Source organism: Dromaius novaehollandiae, chromosome 1 (genome assembly GCF_036370855.1).
Source record: "Dromaius novaehollandiae isolate bDroNov1 chromosome 1, bDroNov1.hap1, whole genome shotgun sequence".
NCBI classification, from domain to species: domain Eukaryota; kingdom Metazoa; phylum Chordata; class Aves; order Casuariiformes; family Dromaiidae; genus Dromaius; species Dromaius novaehollandiae.
Window position 1 is genome coordinate 1,571,222 of NC_088098.1, and position 23,375 is coordinate 1,594,596.

The 23,375-nt window shown below is 41.1% G+C and overlaps 2 protein-coding genes across 3 annotated transcripts; one reads left to right on the forward strand and one right to left on the reverse strand.

The window, feature by feature from the left end:
- Positions 1-2,273: 2,273 nt before the first annotated feature.
- KIN (Kin17 DNA and RNA binding protein) lies at positions 2,274-17,416 on the reverse strand. Of its 2 annotated transcripts, none has more exons than XM_026119333.2 (13): positions 17,223-17,416; positions 15,300-15,394; positions 14,343-14,386; positions 14,101-14,223; positions 13,030-13,211; positions 11,592-11,640; positions 11,208-11,265; positions 7,696-7,816; positions 7,148-7,198; positions 6,378-6,446; positions 5,590-5,689; positions 4,443-4,543; positions 2,274-3,250 (listed from the first exon to the last, which is right to left on the reverse strand). In XM_026119333.2, exons 1-13 carry the CDS (start codon positions 17,334-17,336, stop codon positions 3,188-3,190), a joined length of 1,170 nt encoding a protein of 389 aa, XP_025975118.2. In that variant the 5' UTR covers positions 17,337-17,416; the 3' UTR covers positions 2,274-3,187. The 2 variants fall into 2 exon arrangements, with proteins under 2 accessions (XP_025975118.2, XP_025975116.2); XM_026119331.2 differs by having other exon boundaries at positions 7,696-7,819.
- ATP5F1C (ATP synthase F1 subunit gamma) lies at positions 17,405-22,977 on the forward strand. Its single transcript, XM_026119359.2, has 8 exons — positions 17,405-17,540; positions 18,063-18,097; positions 19,143-19,274; positions 19,935-20,139; positions 20,596-20,739; positions 21,159-21,223; positions 21,622-21,777; positions 22,877-22,977. Exons 1-8 carry the CDS (start codon positions 17,497-17,499, stop codon positions 22,975-22,977), a joined length of 882 nt encoding a protein of 293 aa, XP_025975144.2. The 5' UTR covers positions 17,405-17,496.
- The last annotated feature ends 398 nt before the right edge of the window (positions 22,978-23,375 follow it).

Consider the following 23,375-nt stretch of genomic DNA (forward strand, 5'->3'; position numbering starts at 1 on the left):
CAGATCAACCAAAGGTGACTTCACAACCATCTGCTTTATAAGTGATTAGTGTTTCAAAGCAATGTAACTCCCTTCTCTGTTAAAAAAAAATAATTCTGTAATAAAGTGACATGCTGCATTGCAGTAGATATCTTGTACTTGCCATGTCTGATTTAGTGGATATTATACTCCATTAAAAATTTCAACTATTTTATAATATGCATTTCTTAGTATACTTGTGAAAGTGTTGTAGCTCCTGTACTGTGACCAAATTTAATACTTTTGCCTCTTCAGAATGGTGGGAAAACATGAGTTAATGCACTGCTAGACTGGGCAAAAAGCAATGGGTTTTAAACTACAACCAGGAGGATGTACATTAGATATAAGGGAAATGTAACAGAACATGGGCTCTGGTATAGGTATCATGAGTATCATCAAAGGCATGCAGTCTCCAGAAATGAAGGTCTTTAAGGATGGGTTAAACAGCTGTCAGAAATGACCTTGAAATAGCTGATGCTGCCATATCACAGGAAGGTGAATTAGATGAGCCAGAGACTTCCCCCAGGCTATTCTTCCGAGAAAATGTCAACGATGCTATTTTCCTGCAGTTGACACCTAGGTATCAATCTGGGAAAATAGGAGAAAGAGCCTAGAATTCAGGCTCTATAGAAATCATCATCAGTACTAAAAGCTTCCCTTCCAGTGAGATTAGCTCCCAACAGATGTCTTGAGGAGCATCCAGCAATGAATGGGATCAGTATTGAAATGAATATATACATTTATGTACCTAGATCCAGATTTAAAGGTTTGCTTTCAGGCAGCCTTAGAAAAAAATGTTGGCCAGGTTCTTCTCAGCAGCCCTAATTTAAGATGGGGACTCAAGTAATCTACTTGCCCTTCTGAACTTTAGTTTCCTTCACCTATGAACTGGACACTACTCCACGATCTTTCCTGCAGACATGGTGTCAGCAATGAGAGGACTAACATGTATGAATTATCTTGCCAAAGTAATTCTCAGAAATGTTTGCAATGTCCCTACAAGCTATTCATTGTTTCTTTGAACTCATTTATGCCTTTGGCCTCCACAACATCCTGCAGCAATGAGTTCCAGTATTTAACAAGGCCCTGTGTGTGTGGTGGAGGGAAAGAACCTGTAAGGTTTGTTTTAAAATCCCCTTCTCAGTAATTTCACTGTCTGCTTCCCAGCTCGTATGCAAAAGCAAGCAGTAAAGAATCATTCTCTATCCATCTCCACACAATAACTGCACACCTCTATTATATTCCCTCTTTCTCAGGCTGCAGAATTTTTAGTCTAGTTATTTTCACTGATACAGGAGCTGTTCTGTACTTTCATTTACCCTTATTATTCCCCTACAACCTCTTCTCATTCTGTACCTGTTCTTTGAGAAGAGGCAGACAGCTGCTTACACAACTCGAGCTGCAGGCACAACTTGAATTTACAGACAAGTGTGTCTTCCATCCTCAGTTCCTTTCCTCATAATTCTCCACTTTTAGATACTGCTCTACTGCTCAACTCTGCCTTGCATTTATGTCCTGGGTCCCTGGAAAGCCATGTAATGTGCTGCATAAGGTTATTTCAGGCTATTCCAGAAAGCAGCTGTTTGATTAAACCTCTGCAGTCTTTGAATTTTCCTGCAGGGGTCCCCTGGAAACCACAAATCAATAGGAAAGTGACCCTTTGAGGCAGGGGAAGGGACAGGGAACAGTGAATTTGCCTCTAGCTGCCCTGAACTTTTAGGCTGCAACATAGCTGATGTACAGCTCACGACGGTATCGTGCCCTATCCAACCCTCAAACCACGAAGGAAGGGGCTAAGCCCCCTTCCTGAGACCAAACCAAGCCTTTTGGAAGGATTTTGCTCAACCACAGACAACTGCTGTGCTAGCAGGGAAATCCAAGCTTTACGCTTCCAGGCAAACACTGGTTACCCCTTGTCACCTTCCCTAGCTTCCTAGGGCTCAGTCTCCCCAAAAAGCACTGATGGCAGAAGCCTTGGAGCACCAGACACCAACTGCTCTCCACACAGCTGAGATCTGCTCCAGAGTGCAAGGGGTTAGCGGTTTTCTTTCCATCAGGTTTCAGATACACCCACAAATTAATCACAGATAGACTGGACCATAAGATGTTGGTCTGTATTTTGTCTGGGATGACTTACATCTTCCTCTTACGTGAATAAGGTAGAGCACCAGCTGGGCACTTCTTTACTGTGCTCTTGGGTGGATATAAATGAACAGAGCTCTGGCCCATGTTTTCAGAGGCTGATAAGGAATACATTGACCTGAGAGAGGTTTATGTTTATTCCTGAACTGCCTTAAAAATAAAATATTGTATAAAATGTCACATTTCTCAGTAAGTAAAAAAGTAATTTTACTCATTTAGCATCGTAGCAGAGCAGGGAAACAACAGAAATATGAACAAAGGAAAAAGCTCTGGAAAGCCAAAACAGCAATCACCAATTTCATATCTGCACACAGTTAGGTTGGCATCTAAGAAGCCCCCCAATTTGGAGGCCATATGCAGGCAAGTTGCATACTGGTATTATCAGGAAGCCTGACCACAAGATCAGAGGCTGACAGAGAAGACTGATTAAATGGATTCTGCTACAGCTGATGTGCTAACTAAAAATAAAGTTGGTGACAGCACTTAATAAACCAGACCATTCTTATGAAATCCAAGAAAAAAATCCCCTGCAGCGCTGCTACCTTCCTGCTATTCTCTTAATCCCTCCCCTTGTTCCTACAGCCAAAACTCAATTTTGGCTGTAGACTGAAAAATGTGTTGCTTAAACTCCACTGGCTCCAACACACACTGCCTGCCTCAAGCAGCTGTTTGTAGGTCATTCTCTGTTTCACAGAACTTCTAACATAGTTACTAAATAAAATACTCCAGCTTGCAGCTATCTGCTACATTTTACAAAAGGAAATTGAATCAAATATTATAACATAACTTTGATACAGAACCAGATGAAATATTTCCACTGATAAGATTTCCACAAACATTTTATGTAACAAATTTATAGTGATATTTAAATAAACCCAGTTTGTTTGTGATTAATTTCTATATACATTATAAATACATATACACACACAGTTAAAACCCTGACATGGTAGAGTCTTGTGTCTGCCTGCAAGATGCCAGAAAGTTGTTTTGGGAGAACCAAAATCATTTCTGATCCATATTTAGTGCCTCAGGCGAGTTTGGAAATGTCTTCATACTGGATACCTTCAACTCGGCGTCCTTTTAAAGGTCCCTGGAGAAGAATGCAGTACAAGAAATAAGTTGAAAATACAAACTTGTTTGTTGAATTTCCCAATACACAGCTTAAAATAACATAGCTAAATGGGCCATATCAAATCTCTCCGCATTTCAACATTTTTCAGGGAGTGCAACTAAAGTGATCAGTGACGGAAGTGAAAAGCCTGTGTATCAAAAACACCAGCATTTTTACTCAGTGCTGTGCACAGTAAAAACATAATGACTGCCTTTCTGTTTAAGAGCTCTGTCCAAAAGCCATATATAACTGCACACTGGCTCCTGTACAGGGGATGCATAGCAGAAAGCATTTAAAATATTGCAGGTTTAGCATTTGTTCACAACACAGTGATTTCTATTTCATTATTTACAACCTGACTGGAGAACGCGACCGAGCCTCACCACTACCCTGAAAATCCTTCTACTTCTGGGACACTTCTTGTGTTATTTAAAGTCCTTGCAATTTTGGGGCAAACATAAACAGCTCTTCTGAATTGTTTCACTGTGAACTTATTACAAGTACTAAAAGATTTGTTTTTGAATACAAACATATTATATATAAAAATTCTGGTCACCCTAAGTCAGTAAGAAAATTCTCACGGACTTCACTGGTTGCCAGGAGTGGTTTCACCCATCCATCCTTAGACTCAAAGTTCATGCTAAAGGGAGAAATCTTAACAGCTACAAGCACCAGAACTAGAGAAAGACTATCCTCACTTCATGAGACTAACACATCATGATCCTCTGCTCCAAAGCTTCTTTTGTGGTTAGGACATCTGCAAGGTCTCTCTCCATGTAAATTCTCCAGCATCTAATACAAGCTGAGTTTCCACAGCTGTTCTTTGAATGAGATCCTAATGGGGTCTTTCCGCTGTAAGCTTTGTCTTTGAGCCCAGTATCCTTCCTGCCATATCAATGAATTCAAAAATTGGTCTTGCAATAGAAAGCAGAAAAAGAGCCACACACACAGACATGATCACATGGCCTTAAAAGGCCATTAGTCTGCAATGGGGCAGCATGCATATGTTCTCCTACCGGTTGGGAACGACAGGGTGACCACAGCATTTTGTACACCATATATCCCCTCTGTAAGATAGGGTTAATGGTACCATCTTTCTTTGTGAAAGCTCTCCAACATACACAGGAGAAGTGCTCTGCACAAACTAGATCTTGCAGTGTTTAATACTTACAGAGTCAATAGTTATAGTTGCTGAAAAGCTCTTCTCATTGATAGATTCCAAGATGCCTTCATTTCCTCTGTATCCACCATTTAATACCAAAATTTTCTTGCCTGAATTGAGAAATAGGAAAACAGTTAACACAACAGGGCTCCCAATTCCTTCTGGTGGAGTTGTGTTCAACTTCACTGAGAGCTGAGACAGAGAAGTTTTCTCCTAGATAGTCACCAAGCAACACTCCGCAGGCCCTTATGGCTTGCCCATCTCTGAAGTGCACCTAAGTTTACTGCCCCAGGCTACACTGACAACACAGGCAGAAGTTTTTCAACCTGTATCAGGGAAGGAAGCCAAAGCCAGTTCTCCTATGTCCCATTCTCTGTGCAAAAGGCTCAAGCACACGTACTTTTTGACTTCTGTCTCATAGGCTGTTCCTTAAGGCATCAAAGGTGGGCAGAGCTCACCTGGCAGTACCACTATGCTAAACAGTGCTCATGGACACCAACCAGCTCTTCACCAGCTCTTCACTAGCTGCAGAAATGCAGAAAATGGTAGGTCTGCTCAGCAGACAGTGAAGAATCTGTGGATCCCAAAACCCTGCATCCTCTTTCTCTCTACAATGGCATTAGTCTGCCTACTGCCACCCTAAATGATCCCTGAAATACTGATCAGATGCTCCATACAAACATTACTGTGTCACAGCCAAAGACATGCCACTGAAACAAACAGGAGATGAGGTAAGCTCTGCCAAGCACCCACAGCTATTTGAAGGATAACTTTGGAGAGAACATACAGGATAAATATGATCAAGGGCTCTGTAGGGCTCCCAGAGACGCTAACTGGCAGCTGAAGAGAGATACTTTGCTCTAGTCAAACGAACTGATTCATAAAGAACATATGTATTGTTAGAAGACAGAGTAATTCTTGTGAAAAGGGACTGTGAGGACTCAAGCAGAAGCAATGCAACATTTCCCCAGAAAGTAACAGAAGATACTTGGTAAATGATGAGAGCATCTTACGAAATGCTGTCCCAAGCACAGATGAAGCAAGATGGCTATTGTTATGGTAATTTCAAATAGATGAATTATGGTTTAAAAGAGCTAAAATGTAAGTTTTAATGTGACAGGTAAGCTGGAAAACAAACAAAATGAAACAGCTGTACCTGGTGCTGGTATTACAGTCTCCAGATGCGTCTGATCAAGCTTCAGTTTGTCTCCAGAATCAATCATCTTCACAACTGCCGTATATTTGTCAATTACTTCCTGTTATGAAAGATACAGGTCAATCAGTGACTATTACATTTACAATTTTTATCTAAATTTTCATTTTCAAAATTAACATTCAGGTCCATGAGACTGCACTTCCACATTTTCAAAAGGAAGTAGCACTTCTGAGCTGTCCCAAAAGTACCCAGTTTTCAGAAACTGCTGACCAGCCCCATTCTGAAATTACGGATGGATTAAAAGGGCTCCTCTTGAGCATCAATGACTGGTCGCCTTTGGAATGTAAGACCACTGATTTTGTCATCCTAGTTCAGATCAGCTATCTCAGCTATATCCTCAAGGATGGAGAATAAACAAGAGGCTTCTTGCCCTTATGGAGGCTAAGCTGGCTGGAAGCCAGTCTCAGATTAAAATGCAATTGCATTGCTCTTTGTTACACTGCATACACAGAGATTGTTCTCCAAGATGGATGTAGTAATAAGGGCAAACTATTCAGGATAAAAACAGTGCTTAAGGATCACTGAGCAAATGTCATTTAACCAATTCAGATATTCACTCCCTGCCTAGAATAAGTCTCAATAAAGTTAAGGTGGAGTTTCAGCCCCTATTAGTCTTCAAGGCTGAACAACTTGCACAAAGAAATAGAAAACTTCAGAAGTCATTTGATACCAGAAAAGCCTAACCAACCCCACAAGCTTCCATTTGCATGCTTTGCCAGATAATTCACCTTAACAACTGCCTTCTTCTTGTGATACTTGTCTCCAAGTTTTTTTGTTACAATTTTGACAATGATTTCCTAGAGAGGAAGAGAAAAAAAAAAAGAGATGAAAATGGCAAAATATACAAATAAGTACACAATTTAACCTGGTTGCACTCTGCCCCCACCACAGACAGTGATGCTGTACAACACAGCACAGGAAGCAGTGACAGTAAAAATGGGGCATTTAGGAACGTGTTCTTTATCCTCAGATTACTGCCTCAAAGTATTATCTCTCAGAGGTTTTCATTAGTTTACAAATACAGTTACATTTGAATGCAAGATGCAACATGACAGCCCACGAGAAGTCAAGAGCAGGACTTCTTAATCTAAAAGTCCAGTCAAAAAGTAGAAGCTTAGACAAGGTCTCTGAGCTCAAAGGGCGATACTGACTTCTACATTTTTGTGTGAGTCAACTATTAGTGTAAGAAGAAAGGGGCTTTAAGTAACATCATAATTAAATGCGATCTGTAGGAACTCAAAGTACCATCTGTTTAAATAGAGAATTCTATCCCATCTGAGACTGAGCGTATGACACTTCAGACTACAGATCACGCTCAACCAGGAAGAGTGAATTCCTCCCAGATATGGTAAATATTTCACATTTGGCAGCTTGGAAAATAAGAGTGCATTTAATTAGGAATCTGCTTTTGGATCTATACCTACTTCAAATCAAAAGCATCTTTAGAGATGCAGAACTTGGTTGAATTTGGTATAGTAATCATTTTTAAGACACTTACAGGCTGCAACCAGTAGTCTGTTCGAGCTGTTCTTTTCTTCTCTTCTTCAAGCTACAGATCAATAACAAATAATCACCATATATTTCCTCTTACCGCTGCAGCTTTTCCAACCCTTCGAAAAGCTAAAGCAATACTCCATGCTCACACCAAGTGTGGGGGGGAAATAAACAAACAAACAAACCAACCAACCAACCAGGCAAGGTCAGTGTGTTTGCTGCATAAAAATCAATCTGATGAGATCCAGGAATCCGCAATAAAACAAGGGAGATTTAAACTTATTTTTAACAAATGTTTCTATATATTTCCTTTTCTTGTAAAATCTGTACTCCTTTACTTCCAACACTTTGACCATCTTAGGAATAGGTATATTTGAACAGCAGAAACCAGTTTTAAAGGAAAAGTAATATCATTTTGCCTGATAAGATGTGAAAGTCTGAACTCCACATGAACTGAAGGTCTAAGATCACTTCAAAGGGAGGCCTTGGTAAAGTGGACTCATTGCCACAGACGTTCAGTTATAAAGACACAGATCCTTGCACAATTATTACCTCCATAATCTCATCCAGTGCGGATTTCTTCTTTTTCTCTTTGGACTGACCAGAGCTATGAGAAGATTCTTTTCTTTTAACTGCCCCTTCCACCATCTTCAGTGCATTTGGTCCAAGGACACTGCTGGAAGAGTAAGATGGTGTTTTCACAGCAGACCTTAAAATGTCTCCTCTACCAAGATGCATTTGATGAACTAGTTGTGCAAAAGGACTGCTGATCTGTATGATTTCAGTTGTGCAAGCTGCCTTCCAGACCCTGCATGCCTCCTTCTCTAGGATTGCACTTGTCAGCTAGAACTGATCTCCTTGAGGTATAAATTCCACCTTCTCTGATGCTTGCTGCTGGCAGTCCAGGTGAATGAAAACAACCTAATGATCAATTCACCAGGGCAAAAGCAAAGAGTTGATCAAGGGCTTGAGTTAAATGAAAAAGACAAAAGCAAGTCTGCAAATAAGATTTTCAAATATGAAAGGACAAACTTGTGGTATTATTGAAGCCACCTGGACTGAGCAATTCTCAAACACAGCAGAAGCCTAGAAATCCTGCCAGACAGAGGTATAGAACCTACGAGGCACAGAAAGAGAAGGGAGAGGAATCTGTAGAAAGGGGCTCCACACCCTGCAAATATACACCACCTTCACAATGGCATTCAAAATGAGCCTCCAAGGTAAAAAGAAAGGCCGATCAGCACAAAAAGTCACATCTCGGGGATCACGGAACATTTAGGTAAACTAAAAGCAGCCTGAGTTAGGCTGTATAAAAGACATTCAAAGGTAGTAAAAAAATTTAGATGTTCATTCATGCAGAAAGGTGAAGCAGGCTGCTGTGAGGTAGAGATTAAGATAATCTTAGTACGACCTTACGACAAAGCTAATGTTCTGCCTGCATTCAGTGGTGAGGATGTTGCATAAACTAGCAGAGGAAAATACATAATGGGAATGAAGATACAGAAACGGTAGTAGAAGCAAAATTCAGAGGAAAGTATGTATTTCAGAAGAAGATGGGATAATCTCCATAGCAGAATCCTAGAAGAAATAGCACATGAAATCACAAATCCAATAGCAAGCACTTAAAATAAAATCTCATAGAGGGTAACATACAATTGAAAAATAACAACTGCAACGTCTACATTTAAGAAGAAAGCATATCTGGCTGTGAAGGCTACTGAGGGATTCTTGGGTGGCAGTACTAAAACAAATCTTATTTAACATTTTCATTAAGGGCGCTGGGACAAAGAGTGGGAGACTGCCAACACAGTTCAGGTGTACCAGCAGTATGGAGGACACAAGAAAGAACTGAACACAAGAAAGGACTGGTTTATCTTGAGAACTGTATTTTTTAAAAAAGACAAAATTCAGCAGCACATCAGGCAAGCTTACGCACTTTGGAAAAATCTACCCTGATTAGCTTCTACCTACTGGTAGATCATCAGTGTTTAAGAACAACAAAGGTAAAAAGGGATCTGGCTATAGTCAATGATGAGAGCTAACACTGTGAACCAGGCATGAAAGAGTCAAATACAATCCTCGCAGGCCTCAAGACAGACAAGTATTAGTGCCTTGTATAAGCCATGGTGAGATTTCGTTTGCAGGGTGCACAGCTCTGATCAGCTCCCCTGTTCAAGAAAGATTAGCTGAAACTGGAACAAGGGCAAGGAAGGGGATATTCATCTGATCAGGGGAATGGGGAAATGAGGCTAGCAGAGTGTAGGCCTGTTTCTGTGGCACAGTGAAGGTTAAGAGGATATAACTTTTCTCTATAAATAGATCATCTGAGAAAGCAAATACCAGACAGAAAAACAATCATTTACATTAAAGGCCCACACCAACATCAGAGCAACTAGCATAAACTGGCCATGCCATATCCCAACAGCTTCTGCTCATTCCTTAATTAGAAGTAATTCCAATCTTACAACTTGTCCACTACAGCAGCCCCACTGACTGACTTAAGCAGTGATTTGAGGTTGTAAATTACTGAGGGAAAAAAACTAAGCCGGGGCTCCCAGTTTGCTCAAGGGGGGTCAGCATAAGATACAGCACCCGCAGTGGCAGTGGTGGCTCCTACCTCTATGCCATCCACACCGATGTTCAGGGGAAGGCACACCTCCACGTCGTACTCCCCTTCTCAACAAGGCTCCAACTCCTTCTCTATACCCAACCAGCAGCATCCCCTTCCCCAGACCTCCCCTATCCACAGCCTATGATCTCTTGGCCCTATTTCTGATGAGGAAACACAAGTCCTAGCCCTGGCCAGGTTTCTGCAGCACGTGCTGTGAGCAGAGAAGGTGGGAAGCCAGGAAATCCTGCTGCACACTGCACTAGAATATTGGACATCAGGTTGACCTCAGCTGATCAGCAGTAACAGCCAATGTATCTCACAGCTGCAGAACACACCTTTACTATTGACATAGGGAAGAAGTTTCCATATACAACTCTGAAGTGATTCCTGTACCACCAAAGAAACAGAAACCAGAGTCTGGTCACTTTACTGTCAACTGCATGTCCTGATTCTGCTTCTACACTACCATCTCAAAATTTAGAGACAACTACCTCTCATATGCTATGAAAAATTTAGATGACTGATATAAGATTTCCAATTTAGCCAAATTTTAGAAAGCAGCTTAAAAACAGATCTAAGTACTTCTCTCTGACAGAAACTATTCAGGTGAGTGTCTGCATTAAATTTCAGACTCATCTTGAGTACAATTCAACACTTTGGGATAATTTACAAGTATTCCTCAAAGCCTGAAATCTGTATCTATTATTGCAAAGAACTAGTTTATTGTCTCATTTTCTGCCTGGCATATCTCCCATCAGATATCTTATCTAAGAGCCGAGCTTGTGATGAGAGGTAATCTTTCGTTTTACCTGTAATACATTTAACTACAGCATTGCCTCACAAGAAAAGATGTACTGCTCATCAAACAGTTTCAGACTGCTCTAACTCCATATTGCATGCATTATTGATCCTTTTGTCCTGTGTTGCTCATGGTTATATGATGACAATTAAACTCATGAATTTGAGAAAGATTTACATCAGGTAGATTCAACTTCTTAAATGCTGATCAGAGAAAATATTACCTCCAATTAGACAATGCAATCAAACCTTTTAAAAACTGAAATTAACAAGTCATGAATGGGTAGAAGGCTGTTGGGACTAAATGACATTCATTTTAAATGCTTCGATTAGATCCCTTATCCACCCTTTCACCTACCAGTATCTTCTCAGAGACACCTATAACTGCCTATTATTTTATGGGCATCTGCCATGAAACTTGCTGAATTTAAGAAGGCTCCTCACAGCATACATCTAGGATACTCCCCTTCATCCATTTTAAATACAAAAGGAACCATGAAATCATCTAATACGCCTTCCTGAATAACAAACAGTACAGGATGAGATATTAGACTACAGATTTTCCAGGACAAGGTACATCTTCCTGCCCATCCAAATAGTATAGTCATATAAATACTTTACAACAGTAGGGATTGCCCTTAAATTCTTTTCTCACCTTGTTTTAGAAGATGCTGCTATTGAAGTACTTGCTCCTTTGTTTAAATTAAATGCAACTAAAAAATAAAAAGACGTTACTCTATTTCTATTTTTAAATAAAACTGCATTGAAGGCTGTTACAATTTAAAAAAAACTGTAAATGGAAAAGGTCATAAATTTGAAAATATTTGCTAAATGATACTTTGGTTCAGCTTTTTAAATAAATTACTTTAAAAAAAGAGAAGGAAGAATTCTCTGTATTTCCACATTTCCACTGCTCTTCATAACTGATACCAAAACACTTTATGAAGCACTGAGCAAGCCTCAGCGCTCACCTCCTGTTTTAATCATAAAATGGGCTCCAGTAAGTTCTAGAAAATTATATATATCAACATCTGGTTACCTTTTTCTTCTTCATTTTCCCTGTTCAGCTCAGTATAGACTGGCTTTTCCTGTCAAAAGAACAGAAAAGACATTTCAAGAGTCAAACAGAAAACTGAGCCACAATATCATTTTTGGTGATGATTGATTAGCTCAGTTTTACACGCTACTGCAAGATTATCTGGTAGCTGTAATATTCACCCTGGCTTGATCCATTAAGAAGATTATGAACTGAAAATATTACTTCATTACAGGCCCCTGTGCAAAATTGTCTAATTAACACTCTCCACAGAGATGCTGTCTAAACTTGCCTGATTCCAGCATGAAAAGAAAGCTGTCTTACTGTAATAGTTTTCTCTTTTTGAACCAGCATGATTAGACTGGTTTCTGGACTGTCTGATAAGCCAAAGAAGGAAAATCCTAGAATCTTTCCAAGTTTTTAGCACTGAAGGCTCAGACCATTTAAATTTCAATTAGTTTTAAATTAAGAAAAAGATAATTGTTTATAACAGCATTTAAATGCACCTATCAATACCTGGGATCAAATGGGAGGTTCCAATCCCAGGCAACAACGCATTATGAAGTCAATGCCAAAGAAACAGCTCCTGAATACCAGGCCAGGACTACCAAAATAAGACTCTTCACCATTTGGATTTGCTTATCTCAGCCTTCCTAGTTATCTCAGCCTCCCCACTGTACAAGGTACTTGTTATCTGCAGCACTAAGTTAGTGAAATTATCATACATGAAGAGATGCCATGCTGGCTGCTGTATTGCTTATTCTCCCCTCTCAAATTCAACAGAGATGTCTAAATCACTAATCACTTGAACAGCAGTAATTATTACTTATTTAGAACTAAAGTAAGCCAGGTACAAAGCAATTCCAAGGTTTTATCCATAGCTTAGTTACAATCTAAGATAAACGTTTAACAGAAAATTCAGAATATAAGTGAGTTAATGTGGTGATTCAAGTATGGGAGAAGACAATCTAAATTAAAATCTGAAATGGCCAAGATGGCACAACAGGGACACAGCGTACAACTCCAGTAGATTTCAAAAATACATCACATCTAAAAGGAGGTGCAAGTTCTATTTCTGCCTTTTTGGAACTGTGATTCCGTAGAGGACCTAGATGTTCATCAGCTCTAACAATCATTTACAAATCAGTTAGTCTAGGAAATGTAATAAACTGTAATTTCAACACAAACAAGGTAGTCAAGGCTGCTGCCCTGAGGCTACAGAAGTCTCTTGAGAGGAGTCTATTCAGCAATGCAGCCGAAGATGCCCACGAGCTGGAACTGGCGACCAACTTGTAATCTGAAGCATGAAGATAGCTCTTCACCTTCTAACTGACTACGAAGGAAATACCACTGAAAGAATCCTAGTAGCATCAAATTCAGCATTAAGTTAACTAAGAGGACTTTTGAGTTGAAGGCTGATAAATAGCATAATTTTCCTCACCAGTTCCTTGCCCTCCAAACCTCTTCTAACTTGTTTTTCAATGAATTTAGCAGTTTTTTCTTCATCATCAAGGTCCTGTTTCTTCTTCCTCTCTTGTTCTTGCTGCCTACGGATAGTCTCTGGGTCCCTATCAATATATTGGATATACCAGCCTTTTGGAGTCTCATCAACCTTGCAAAGACCTAAAAAGCCAACACAAAAATTAGGTTACCACCAAAGCCAACCCATGATTAAATAAGATTAACATTAACAAAGACAAGCAAGGAACAAATAAAATATCAAGATCATTTTCACAGGCCATATTTACTATAGCAATGAAGATAATTTAACAGAACCAATGTATCTGTTATAGTCTGGTAAAATTGACCTTGATCCATCTTAAGCATCTGTTTCTGCTCTTCAACTAGCCATTTTGAAAAGGCCAGAGTGCATAATAAAATGGGGTGTTTTCGCATCCTTTCCTTACTGAAGAAAATATTTCCTTTCCAGTATTTTAACAAGGAAGAAAACAGAAATCTACAATATGTAAACAATATATACAAAATAGCATTATGCTACAGAAAACTTTACTATGCTGCATTATTGTTACTAACACTCATTAGAATGATTTTGCAAACACTGTGTGACTCATGAATGTATCCTGCAGGGCACAGGCAATCAGAACCAACGCAAACTTTAGGTCATACCACAGTGTCATATAATCCCTATTCCTCCAATTGAACAGAAAATGGCAGGTCTCAAGCTTTAACCCTTTCTCTAGGCCAGGAATGAAAGTGACCACTCACTTCTTCTTGTCACCTTAAATATGGAAGGATTTTGTAGTCATAAGAAACGTTCCGTTGTAGTTTTTATTTTTTAAATTAGCAACTATTGGACGTTGACTGAGAATTTAGCAATAGCTCCAGTAAGTATAGACTGGCAGACGAAACAACTGCTAGTACATATACAAGTGGGAAGGGGAAGAAAGAAAAAGGAAACATGAGAATTAACACAAATTTTTATAGATATATTATCAGCAATGCAATTACTCAATAATTTTAAAACCTTCCTACCCTGAATAACTATGCTTACCTTCTCTACCCAACCATTTAGTAAAATCAGTCAGTGTCTCCCACTGCGTAGCATTCATGTGGACGTGCTCTCGATGACTGATATATTCATTGTATACAATATTATTGTGCACTCTCTTCGTTCCTGAAATACAAAACTATTATTAAATACAAGTATGTGACCTAGAAGAAATCAACACAAACTTCTTGCACTGCACCCAAAATAAACATTAAAAACAAACAAACAAACAGTAAAATATTTACCAAAACGCCTCCTGAGCAGTTCTAGGAAATCATTTCGGAATTCCCTTAGGAAACGAAAAAGAAAGTATTTTAGTAAAACTGAACCAATTACAAAGCGATTTTCTATTGTCATCAAAAAAATACCTGCAATACAGGCATATTCTTTTGAAGTGAATATTATGACATTCAGACACTCATTTCTCTTTTTCAGTAAGGTAACGTTAAATGCAGTATGCACAAAGAAACACAATATTGTACATGCACATACAAGTTTTATCTTCAAAAGGATAATACCCTTTCAAAAGGATAAAACAGAAAGGATGAAATGGGGACACTTTCCACTAATTGCTGGTATTCATTACCAGGCAACTTCCAAGGTTGACTAACACTGACAAAACACACAGCAGTACAAAGGGAAACAGTGGTAGATTCGGTAGATTGATCACTCATCTCACTGCAAATTCAATGGCTTGAGTATAAAGCCTCACTTCACATCCGTGCTGAAGACAGCTCCAGTCAACCCAGCTTTCATGCAGGTCATAGCTGGACAAAGGAATCAGGGGAAACTGTGTGGGATGCTAGTCATACCACTCGTTATCTCTCTGTAACGGTTCTTTTAGCTCTTTTCAGAGACAAAAGAAGACAAAGAGCTAAAAAGGACATGCTCTGCACGTGTCACAGTCAATTAGCTGGAGCAGAACTATGTGATATCAGGTAAGATAGAGCAACTTAAAGTGATACTGTTAGACATGGGATTTCATTGTCAGGTTTTTCTGACTATCAGGGCCTCCCTGAAACCTCGTACATGTTTTCAAAAGTGTCATTGGTTAACTTTTCAAATAGCCATTAAAAAATAGCTAACATTACAATGTATCTAAATAAAGTGTCTTTAGAAAGACATGATTAGGTCCTACAAGTATAACTGTGTGGATTTGACTGAAGAATGAAGACCTGGGTGAGAATATCTAGGAAACTTACTCAGAGAAGTAATCCATGAATTGCTGAGGATTTTCAGAAGCCAGCAGCAATTGCCTCTGGTGGGACTCAGACATGCAATGACATTTGAAGCCATTCTATTAAAAGAAAAAATCAGTACGTTGTCTGTCTTTATCTCAATTTACAAAAGTCACGAAGCTGAACAGCATTAATGTTTTATAAATGAAATCTCTTAGAGGCTCTGCAGAAAACATCTAGCACCAGGCAGCTGTTCCTCCCAATCAGGCAAGACAGAGACAGAGCTTTTCATGAGGCCAAGAGCCATCAGATGAGAAGATCTGAGAGGAGTTAAGAGGCAGGACACCAAAGCAGTCCTATTGGTCCCTGGTGGAATGAGATAGACTCTGCCCCACCCAGGTGCATCTAGGATCCATCTAGAGGCTCATAAAATAATACTGGAAATACCTGCTGGCTCCCTACCTGACCAACACGGATGCTGAACATGTGTGAGGAGGAGACAGTGTCCTGGGAGTGCTCAAACTATGGACTGCAATAGTTTGGCCACCTCTGGCACAAGGTTACAGTCATCAGAGCTCCCCCAAAATCACCTAGATACAAGATGTTTGATCACTTTTTTTTTTGGTCTAATATAACACTATTTCATCAGCATATGCTTTAATTTACAACAGCTTTCTTCCTATGGGGTCCCTGCCCCCTTGCAAAAGACCTGGATCTGAAGCAGTGATGCTTTTGCACCTGTAGCCTCTGGGAAGGTGATAGGATCTGAGCTTCGTGGGTGAAAGGAGAGGGGAGCAGAAACAGCTGAAGAACAATATAATTAAATATCCACTGGATGTTTTACTTCTTTCTCTACAGCACGTTAAACAGGCTATTTATAGAGAACAGAAATTTTAAAAAAGTTAGCCTGCGAGGAGGTATTTATGGGGCACATCTCTGGTGGAAATTGGGAAAAACAGGACACTGACACCCTATGAGGATCTGGGCCTAAGTGAGCAGAGAGGTAAAAAGGAGAGCGATTTCAGAGGAAAAAGTGTCTCTTTAAAACAGGAGAAGCAGGGAAGAAATCAGCCAGAATCAGGAGGAAGAAGCAGCAACCTGTGCTCCAGCCATGCATCCCTTGGGCACGTGTGACCCCCGCCAAAAGGCAGAGCAGAGCCACTCCATCGTAACCCCACCTGCCCCCCAGCAGGGAGGATCAGGGTGCTCTGAAGAGGTGTGAGACCACCCCATGCTCCCTCCCATCTAGCAGAGATCAGCCCCTCCGCAGGGGACTGGAACTCCCCAAAGGAGAATCAGGACCCCTGTGATGCCCCCCGGGGGGATCAAGACCACCCCCAAAAGGGTTGGGGATCCCTATGAGGCAGATGAGAGTCTCCCATGCTCCCCACAAAGGCATCGTCCCTTCTCTCCAATCACTGGGCTCCCTCTGGGACTATCAAAACACCACCGAGCTCCCCACGAGGGGATCAGGACACCCACAAGGGGGATGGGGGCCCCCCAAAGGGAATCGGGACCCCCGTGCTCCCTTCAAGGAGATCAGGATGCCCCCAAGGACGACTGCTCCTGCAGGTAGGCTCGGAACACCCCTGTACCCCCCAAAGGGGATCAGAGCCCCCGAAAGGTTTTGGGGGATCCTTACGGGGGGATGGGGTCAGAGCCCCCAATGTTTCCCCAAGAGGATCAAGGACCCCCCGAAGTGCATCGGGGACCCCCGCGAGGGGGGCCGAAGCCCCCGTGCCGCCTTCAGGAGCATCGGGGCCGCCCCAGGGGGATCGGGGATCCTTGCGGGGGGGATCGGAGCCCCCCGTCGCCCCCCTCCCAGGGGGAATCGCCCCCCAGGAGGGGCTCGGAGCCCCCCGCCCCCCCCTCCTCCCCTCAGGGCAATGGGGGCTCGCCGCCCCCCCCTTCCCCCGCGGCAGGCCCGGCGCCGCCGGCCGCGCTCACCTCGTCGCGGCACTGCTTCTGGCACATCTGGCAGTACCAGCGCAGCTTCTGCAGCCCCTTGGACTTGATGCGGTTGGCGATGGCCTTGGGGCTGAGGAAATCCGACTTCCCCATGGCGGCGGCGGCGGCGCTACCCCTCCCAACCCTTTCCCCCACCGGAAGCGGCGGCAGAGCGCGCCCCGGAAGCACTTCCGTGCCCTGCCCGCCCGCCGGCTGGGCGCATGCGCGCTGCGGGCGCGCTGACCTTCAGCGGGGCTGCGGTGGAGGCGAAGCCATGTTCGCTCGGGGCGCCGCGGTCGCCCTTTACCAGCCGCAATGGTAACGGCCGGCGGGGCGCGTTCAGGGGGCCGCGGCGAGCGGCGGGCAGCCCTGGGGGGCTGGACTGGGCCCGGCGGGCTGAGGCAGCCGCCGCTCCCCTCAGGGCGGCGGAGCTGTCGGCGGCCGTGCGGGGCGCCGGGCCGCGGGCCGGGCTGAGACGGGGACGGGGCCTCCGGCCGCAGTGCTGGAGGCTGGGGGCGGGGGGCGGGGGGGGGGGCTCGTAGGGGACGGTCTGAGCCCGGCGGGGGGCTGTGTTGGTCTCCCTTCACGTTGTGCCGTTGCCCGAGGCAGTGGCAACATAACAAAAAACGCCCTGAATGCTATATAGTGGCACAAGACATGGAGGAAAGGGAAGGTGCGGACACAAGACGTGGTTTGGGAGCGAAATGACCCTCCTGCCGGTGCTTTTTAAGAAAGAGCAGTTCTTAAATCTCATCTCCCTTTAAGGGACGCGGTTTGGACAGGTGTTGGTTTGCTGGAGGACTAGTGAGCTAGCCTAATGTCTGCTGCGTTCGTTTTCAGGGGCCAAGTCAGGAATATGGCAACTCTAAAAGACAGTAAGTATTGTTTTGGTCTGCTTGCAAGAGAGGAACATTGTTGCAGAAAGACCGTATGTTAAAATGTAATGTTAAGTAGCTTGTGACTTCCCCAGATAGATAAAATGATTATGATGCACCACAACATTGAAATATAAACCTCCAACATGTTTTATATTCAGGAATTGCCTTCCAAAAAGGCATTACTTGAAGTGTTTTTAGAATGGACTTAAATGTCATTTAAGCAAACCAGTGCAGTTTTACTCAAACATATTTTAAAAATAATTTAATCAAATGTGCTAAAACAGATTTTTACTCAGCTTTAAAAATCTTACTTATTTTCTCTTACATTAGTTAGATTTTTTTTTTGGTGTGCATTTATCCAACATTGGAAAACAAAGTTGACTGTTAGTTCACTTTTGATAATGCCTCTTTAAGCCCCATTAGTCCGGGGTTCTTATATGGAGATATTGTCCTGGAACTGGATTTAAGATGGCTGATTTGTTTTCTTTTTATGTTGGTATTTTTGTGAATCTCATTTGGCCAGATTCTAAACAGAGGAACCAGTTTATTTTGTCTCTTTATTATCTTTTCCCAGATGATGGTGGGGGGGAGGAGGGGAAGACTCAGTATTATAATAAACATCAAATGGTATATTTGAGAAAAAGGTAGATGTGGAAGGAAAGAGAATAAGGCTTCTGTGACATACAGTTTCATCTTAAATTTGTCTTGGCAGAGTTACCAGTTTTGTAGTAGAAAAAAGCTTAAATTATTTTAAAGTCTCCATTTTTGGTATAAATATTAAATAGTCTTCGTGAATGGGGGGAATCTATTGTAAGGAAGCATTCAGGTGAACCAGGTTACTACTCTTATTTTCCTGCTGTAAATACTAAGAACTTTTTTTTTTTTAGATTTTATTGGTTTGTTTTTTAATTATTCGTTTTTCATCTTTGAGGGACTTAATGAGATCTTTTTGGATGGATGTCGCTAGTGTTTTGTTTGTTTGTTTTTGATGTCATTATGCTCAGTATAGCCCGGTTTTGACCTTCAACTGTTAACCTTGTAGTTACCAGACGTTTAAAGTCCATCAAGAACATTCAGAAAATTACAAAGTCCATGAAGATGGTTTCTGCAGCAAAATATGCAAGAGCTGAGAGGGAACTGAAGCCTGCTAGAGTATATGGAACAGGAGCGCTGGGTAATAGAAGACTCCACACTCTATGATACGGGAATAGAAGAGGGAGGCTTTCATGGTGTTGTTTAAACATCCAGATTTATTTTAACCTTTTGGGTAGATCTTCAAATGAAATTGTATCCCTAGGGCACTGTCACCTTGAGTATTCCTTCTCCTCATGGGTAATTTACAGAAAGTCATTTTTAAGAGTTCTCATGTGAAATTCATTATGATTTCTGATTATTTTTTAACTCTGTGTGGTTCTATACTTGGTTTTGCTTGTTGTAAAATCAACACTACTTGTAATTGTTGGCCTGCCTATTTCTGTTAATGAAATTGCATGGTATGCCCTGACCTTAGTGTTGGCTCTGGTACTACCCTTACTGACAAATTTCATTGCAAAGTCTTGGGCTGCACGTGCTCCTGGGAAACTGGATTTGCACAGTTAACCTTAAATAATCTTTATTGAATAACATCGGACGTAGAAATGTAGCTGGCTTTTAATTTTGTCACCTCTAATTGTACCACATGCAAGCTTTAATGACTGTCAGGGATATAAAATTCATCTGGCTGTGATTTGGGGCCCCTTTAGAAATGGTTATAGTTAGAATAAGTTACAGGTATTTTGATGTCATCTGTTTGCTTCTTAGTACCCTTGAATAAGTTACTCGTCTTTTTCCTCAGCTCTCTATGAGAAAGCAGAAATTAAAGCACCTGAGGACAAGAAGAAGTACCTCCTTATTGGTGTGTCCTCTGATCGAGGTCTGTGTGGAGCTATTCATACATCTATTGCTAAAACCATGAAGAACGAGATTACCAACCTCTCAAACGCGGGGAAGGAAGTTATGGTGGTTGGAGTAGGTGACAAGATCAGAGGCCTACTTCAAAGGTAAAAAGAAGTAAAGGGGTCTGGATTGGGTTGGGTTTCTTTTTGTCATTTTGTTTTCTGTTGTAGAATTGTCAAGACTCTTCAAAAAGCTGTTTGTCATTCATGGGCAATTGCATTTTATGGAGCTATGATAAATGCAAGTTTCTGTTTAAAAAGTTCTGCAAGTATAGTAAAATAGACCTTGCTTAGGCGTCTCGTGAAACTGCTGCATGATGCTGTTATATTGGAATGAGAGTCAGAGCTAGCAACGCTAGCGCTGTAGCAAATGTGTGTTTATCATGAAGCTATTGTGATAATTTAACTAAAAAAATAGTAAAATTTCTCTCAAGCCAGAATTTAGTATAATGCTTAGCTTTATAAACACTAGTGAGTTACTGGGGCTCCTTGCATTTGGTGCTACATAGTTCTACGCTACAATATCAACTTGGTTCTAATACAGAGGGCATGTTACTGCAGGACACACAGCAATTACTTCCTGCTGACCTTCAAAGAAGTGGGACGGAGACCTCCCAACTTTGGAGATGCTTCAGTCATTGCTTCAGAGCTGTTAAACTCCGGGTATGAATTTGATGAAGGCTCCGTCATCTACAATCGGTTCAGGTAAGATAAAACCGAAACTGCTCTTAAGGCATGTGTTTAGAAAGGTGTTGGATAGAAGACTTTCAAACAGCATGTTGGTCCAATGAAATAACACGAAAACCAAATGTGAGTGTGAATTGGTATGTTTAGTTTATTTCTTTAGGAGTGCATTTTGCTGTTGTATGTGAAGAGCTATTGTTATTGAAGAGTTATAGTCGGAGCTCTGTTTTTATTTGTATAGTGGGTGCTGTTGTCTTCACAATCAGTACATCATTATGTTCTTATGGTATCTGATACTTCACCAGGTGTATCACAAAACTTTCAGGAATGGGAAGGCCAAAAATTATCAGTTCCGACTGGATTTTAAACATTCAATTTAGGCTTTTCAGTTCAACTAAGCATATTATGCTTTTTTTTTTTTTTCTTCCTCCCCACAATAGGTCTGTCATCTCCTACAAGACTGATGAAAAACCAATATTTTCTCTTGAAACAGTTGCTGGTTCTGGTAAGTAGTGACCTAGAAACCACAAGGTATGTGAAAAGACAGATCACAGAAAAAATATTCTGAATATTCACCAGAATGTTTCTGCATCGGTGTGGTGTTGATTATTTGCCAGTTTACCTCCTTGGACTTTCTAAAAGATGAATCAAAAAAAAGATGGATTTGAAAGAAAAAAAAATACTTTCTGCAGTCCAAGTGTTAACTTTTTAAAATACAAGAGCTTAATGTTGCAAGTATCCAATTAAGGGTAGTACATCTATGGTAATTCAAAAAATAGATTTAGGCCAATGTGTGAAGATTGAGAAGCAAAGGCAACTCAGTTATTTCAAATGAATGGTAACTTGGATGCTATAGGCTTGGATTTCTCATTTTTTCTAATTCCACTCTTTCATACTTCACAGAAAGCCTTAGTATCTATGATGATATTGATGCTGATGTTCTGAGAAACTACCAGGAATTTACACTAGCAAATATTCTGTACTACTCCCTGAAAGAATCCACCACCAGTGAGCAGAGTGCTAGGATGACCGCTATGGACAACGCTAGCAAAAATGCTTGTAAGGCTACTCTGTGGGTTTTCTGGGACTCCGGTATTTTATTGTGAAGAAACTGACCTCCATTTATGTAGTTCTTTGCTTCCAAAGGGAATACAAAAAACCTCAATTTCTTTGTTTAATCACAATCCGAGTGCATTTTTTTTGAGCCAATTCTAGCAGGATCCTTTTCTAAACATGTGAACCGTACATAGTCCCTGGATAGAGAGATTGCTGTTAAGTATAGCTGCGGTTTTAATATGGGAAGCGAGACTTAGGTGACTGGAAGTAGAATACCACATTCTTTTGTAAGAATATGAAATACTAAACTACTCTTGTAATGGCCAGGGATTCTGTGGACTCTTCTCATGTGGCTGGTCTGAGGATTTCCAAAATCTCTATAAATCTTTCTACATGCAAGCCCAATGTAATTAGTAATGCACCAATTTAAAGGTTAAATAGCAGTTAAATACTTTACCGCTAGTCACGCAGCAAGCTAAGAATTTTCAAGTATCCCTTAGAAGGTGTCCAAACTGAGTGCAGTGCAGCAAGTATGCAGTTGGTATTAACAGGAGATGGTAGCTTTTAATCTGCCATAATGATGAGACTTCATTTTTAGGAAGGTAGTGTTGTATAAAGGATATTGGTGACTAAAGAAGCTTCTGTGATTTGGAATAGGAGTATCAGTAGCTTTAAGTATGCTTCTCTGCTGACCTTATCTTGAGAAGGTATCACCACTTTTTCTCCATCTCAAAAAAAGAGAATTACAGATAGGCAGGCAGGCTCCGCTTGCCCAAACAGCAGTAACTTGGAGGAAATACTGATGCAGTTATTGGTAGTGCAGGTTTGTGTTATGTTAAAATAAGTTATACCATGCTGTGGTATTTTCTAGGCTGTCAGCTGTTGTTCAGCTGTTTAACTATGATGCCTCGAGCTGAATATAATATTTCTAGATTATCTTTTAGTAGTATTGTCTTTAGGGGAAAAAAGAAAAAGTGCAGTAAACCTCTTTTATCATTTGCATGGGTTAACAATGCTATTTGGTATTCTGTTCCTACAGCTTCTCTTAATCTGTATTTCAATACTTACTATACGTATAAATTCTGACCTTAATTTTTTCTAGCTGAGATGATTGACAAATTGACCTTGACATTCAACCGTACCCGCCAAGCTGTAATTACCAAGGAGCTTATTGAGATCATCTCTGGTGCTGCTGCTCTGTGAGTATCTGTAAAAATGTGAAATATGACTTGTTCTAAAATCACGTAACGCTTATATGTCTTGCTTCTGTCAGCTTAATGAGAAAGTAAAGGCATATAGCTTCTAACACCAAAGGGAAGACAATACATGGCATGAGTCCCATGCTTTTCAGCCTGAGGTAGTCCTACTAACTAGTGTGATATTTGACAGTTCTTTCTGGTCAGATACACTTAAAGCTGCTAAAACAGATCTTTAGCTTTGACACAATGTCCTTCCCTGAGCAAACAGTGCTTTCCCTGCTCCTCTTTGGCTTTGAGTAGACTTTTTTACCTTTCTTCTACCTGGGCTTTTCTTGCTCCGTCTACTTAAACAGCCCAGTACATTGCTATAATACAGTGTTGGATGGGGAATATCAACCCAGG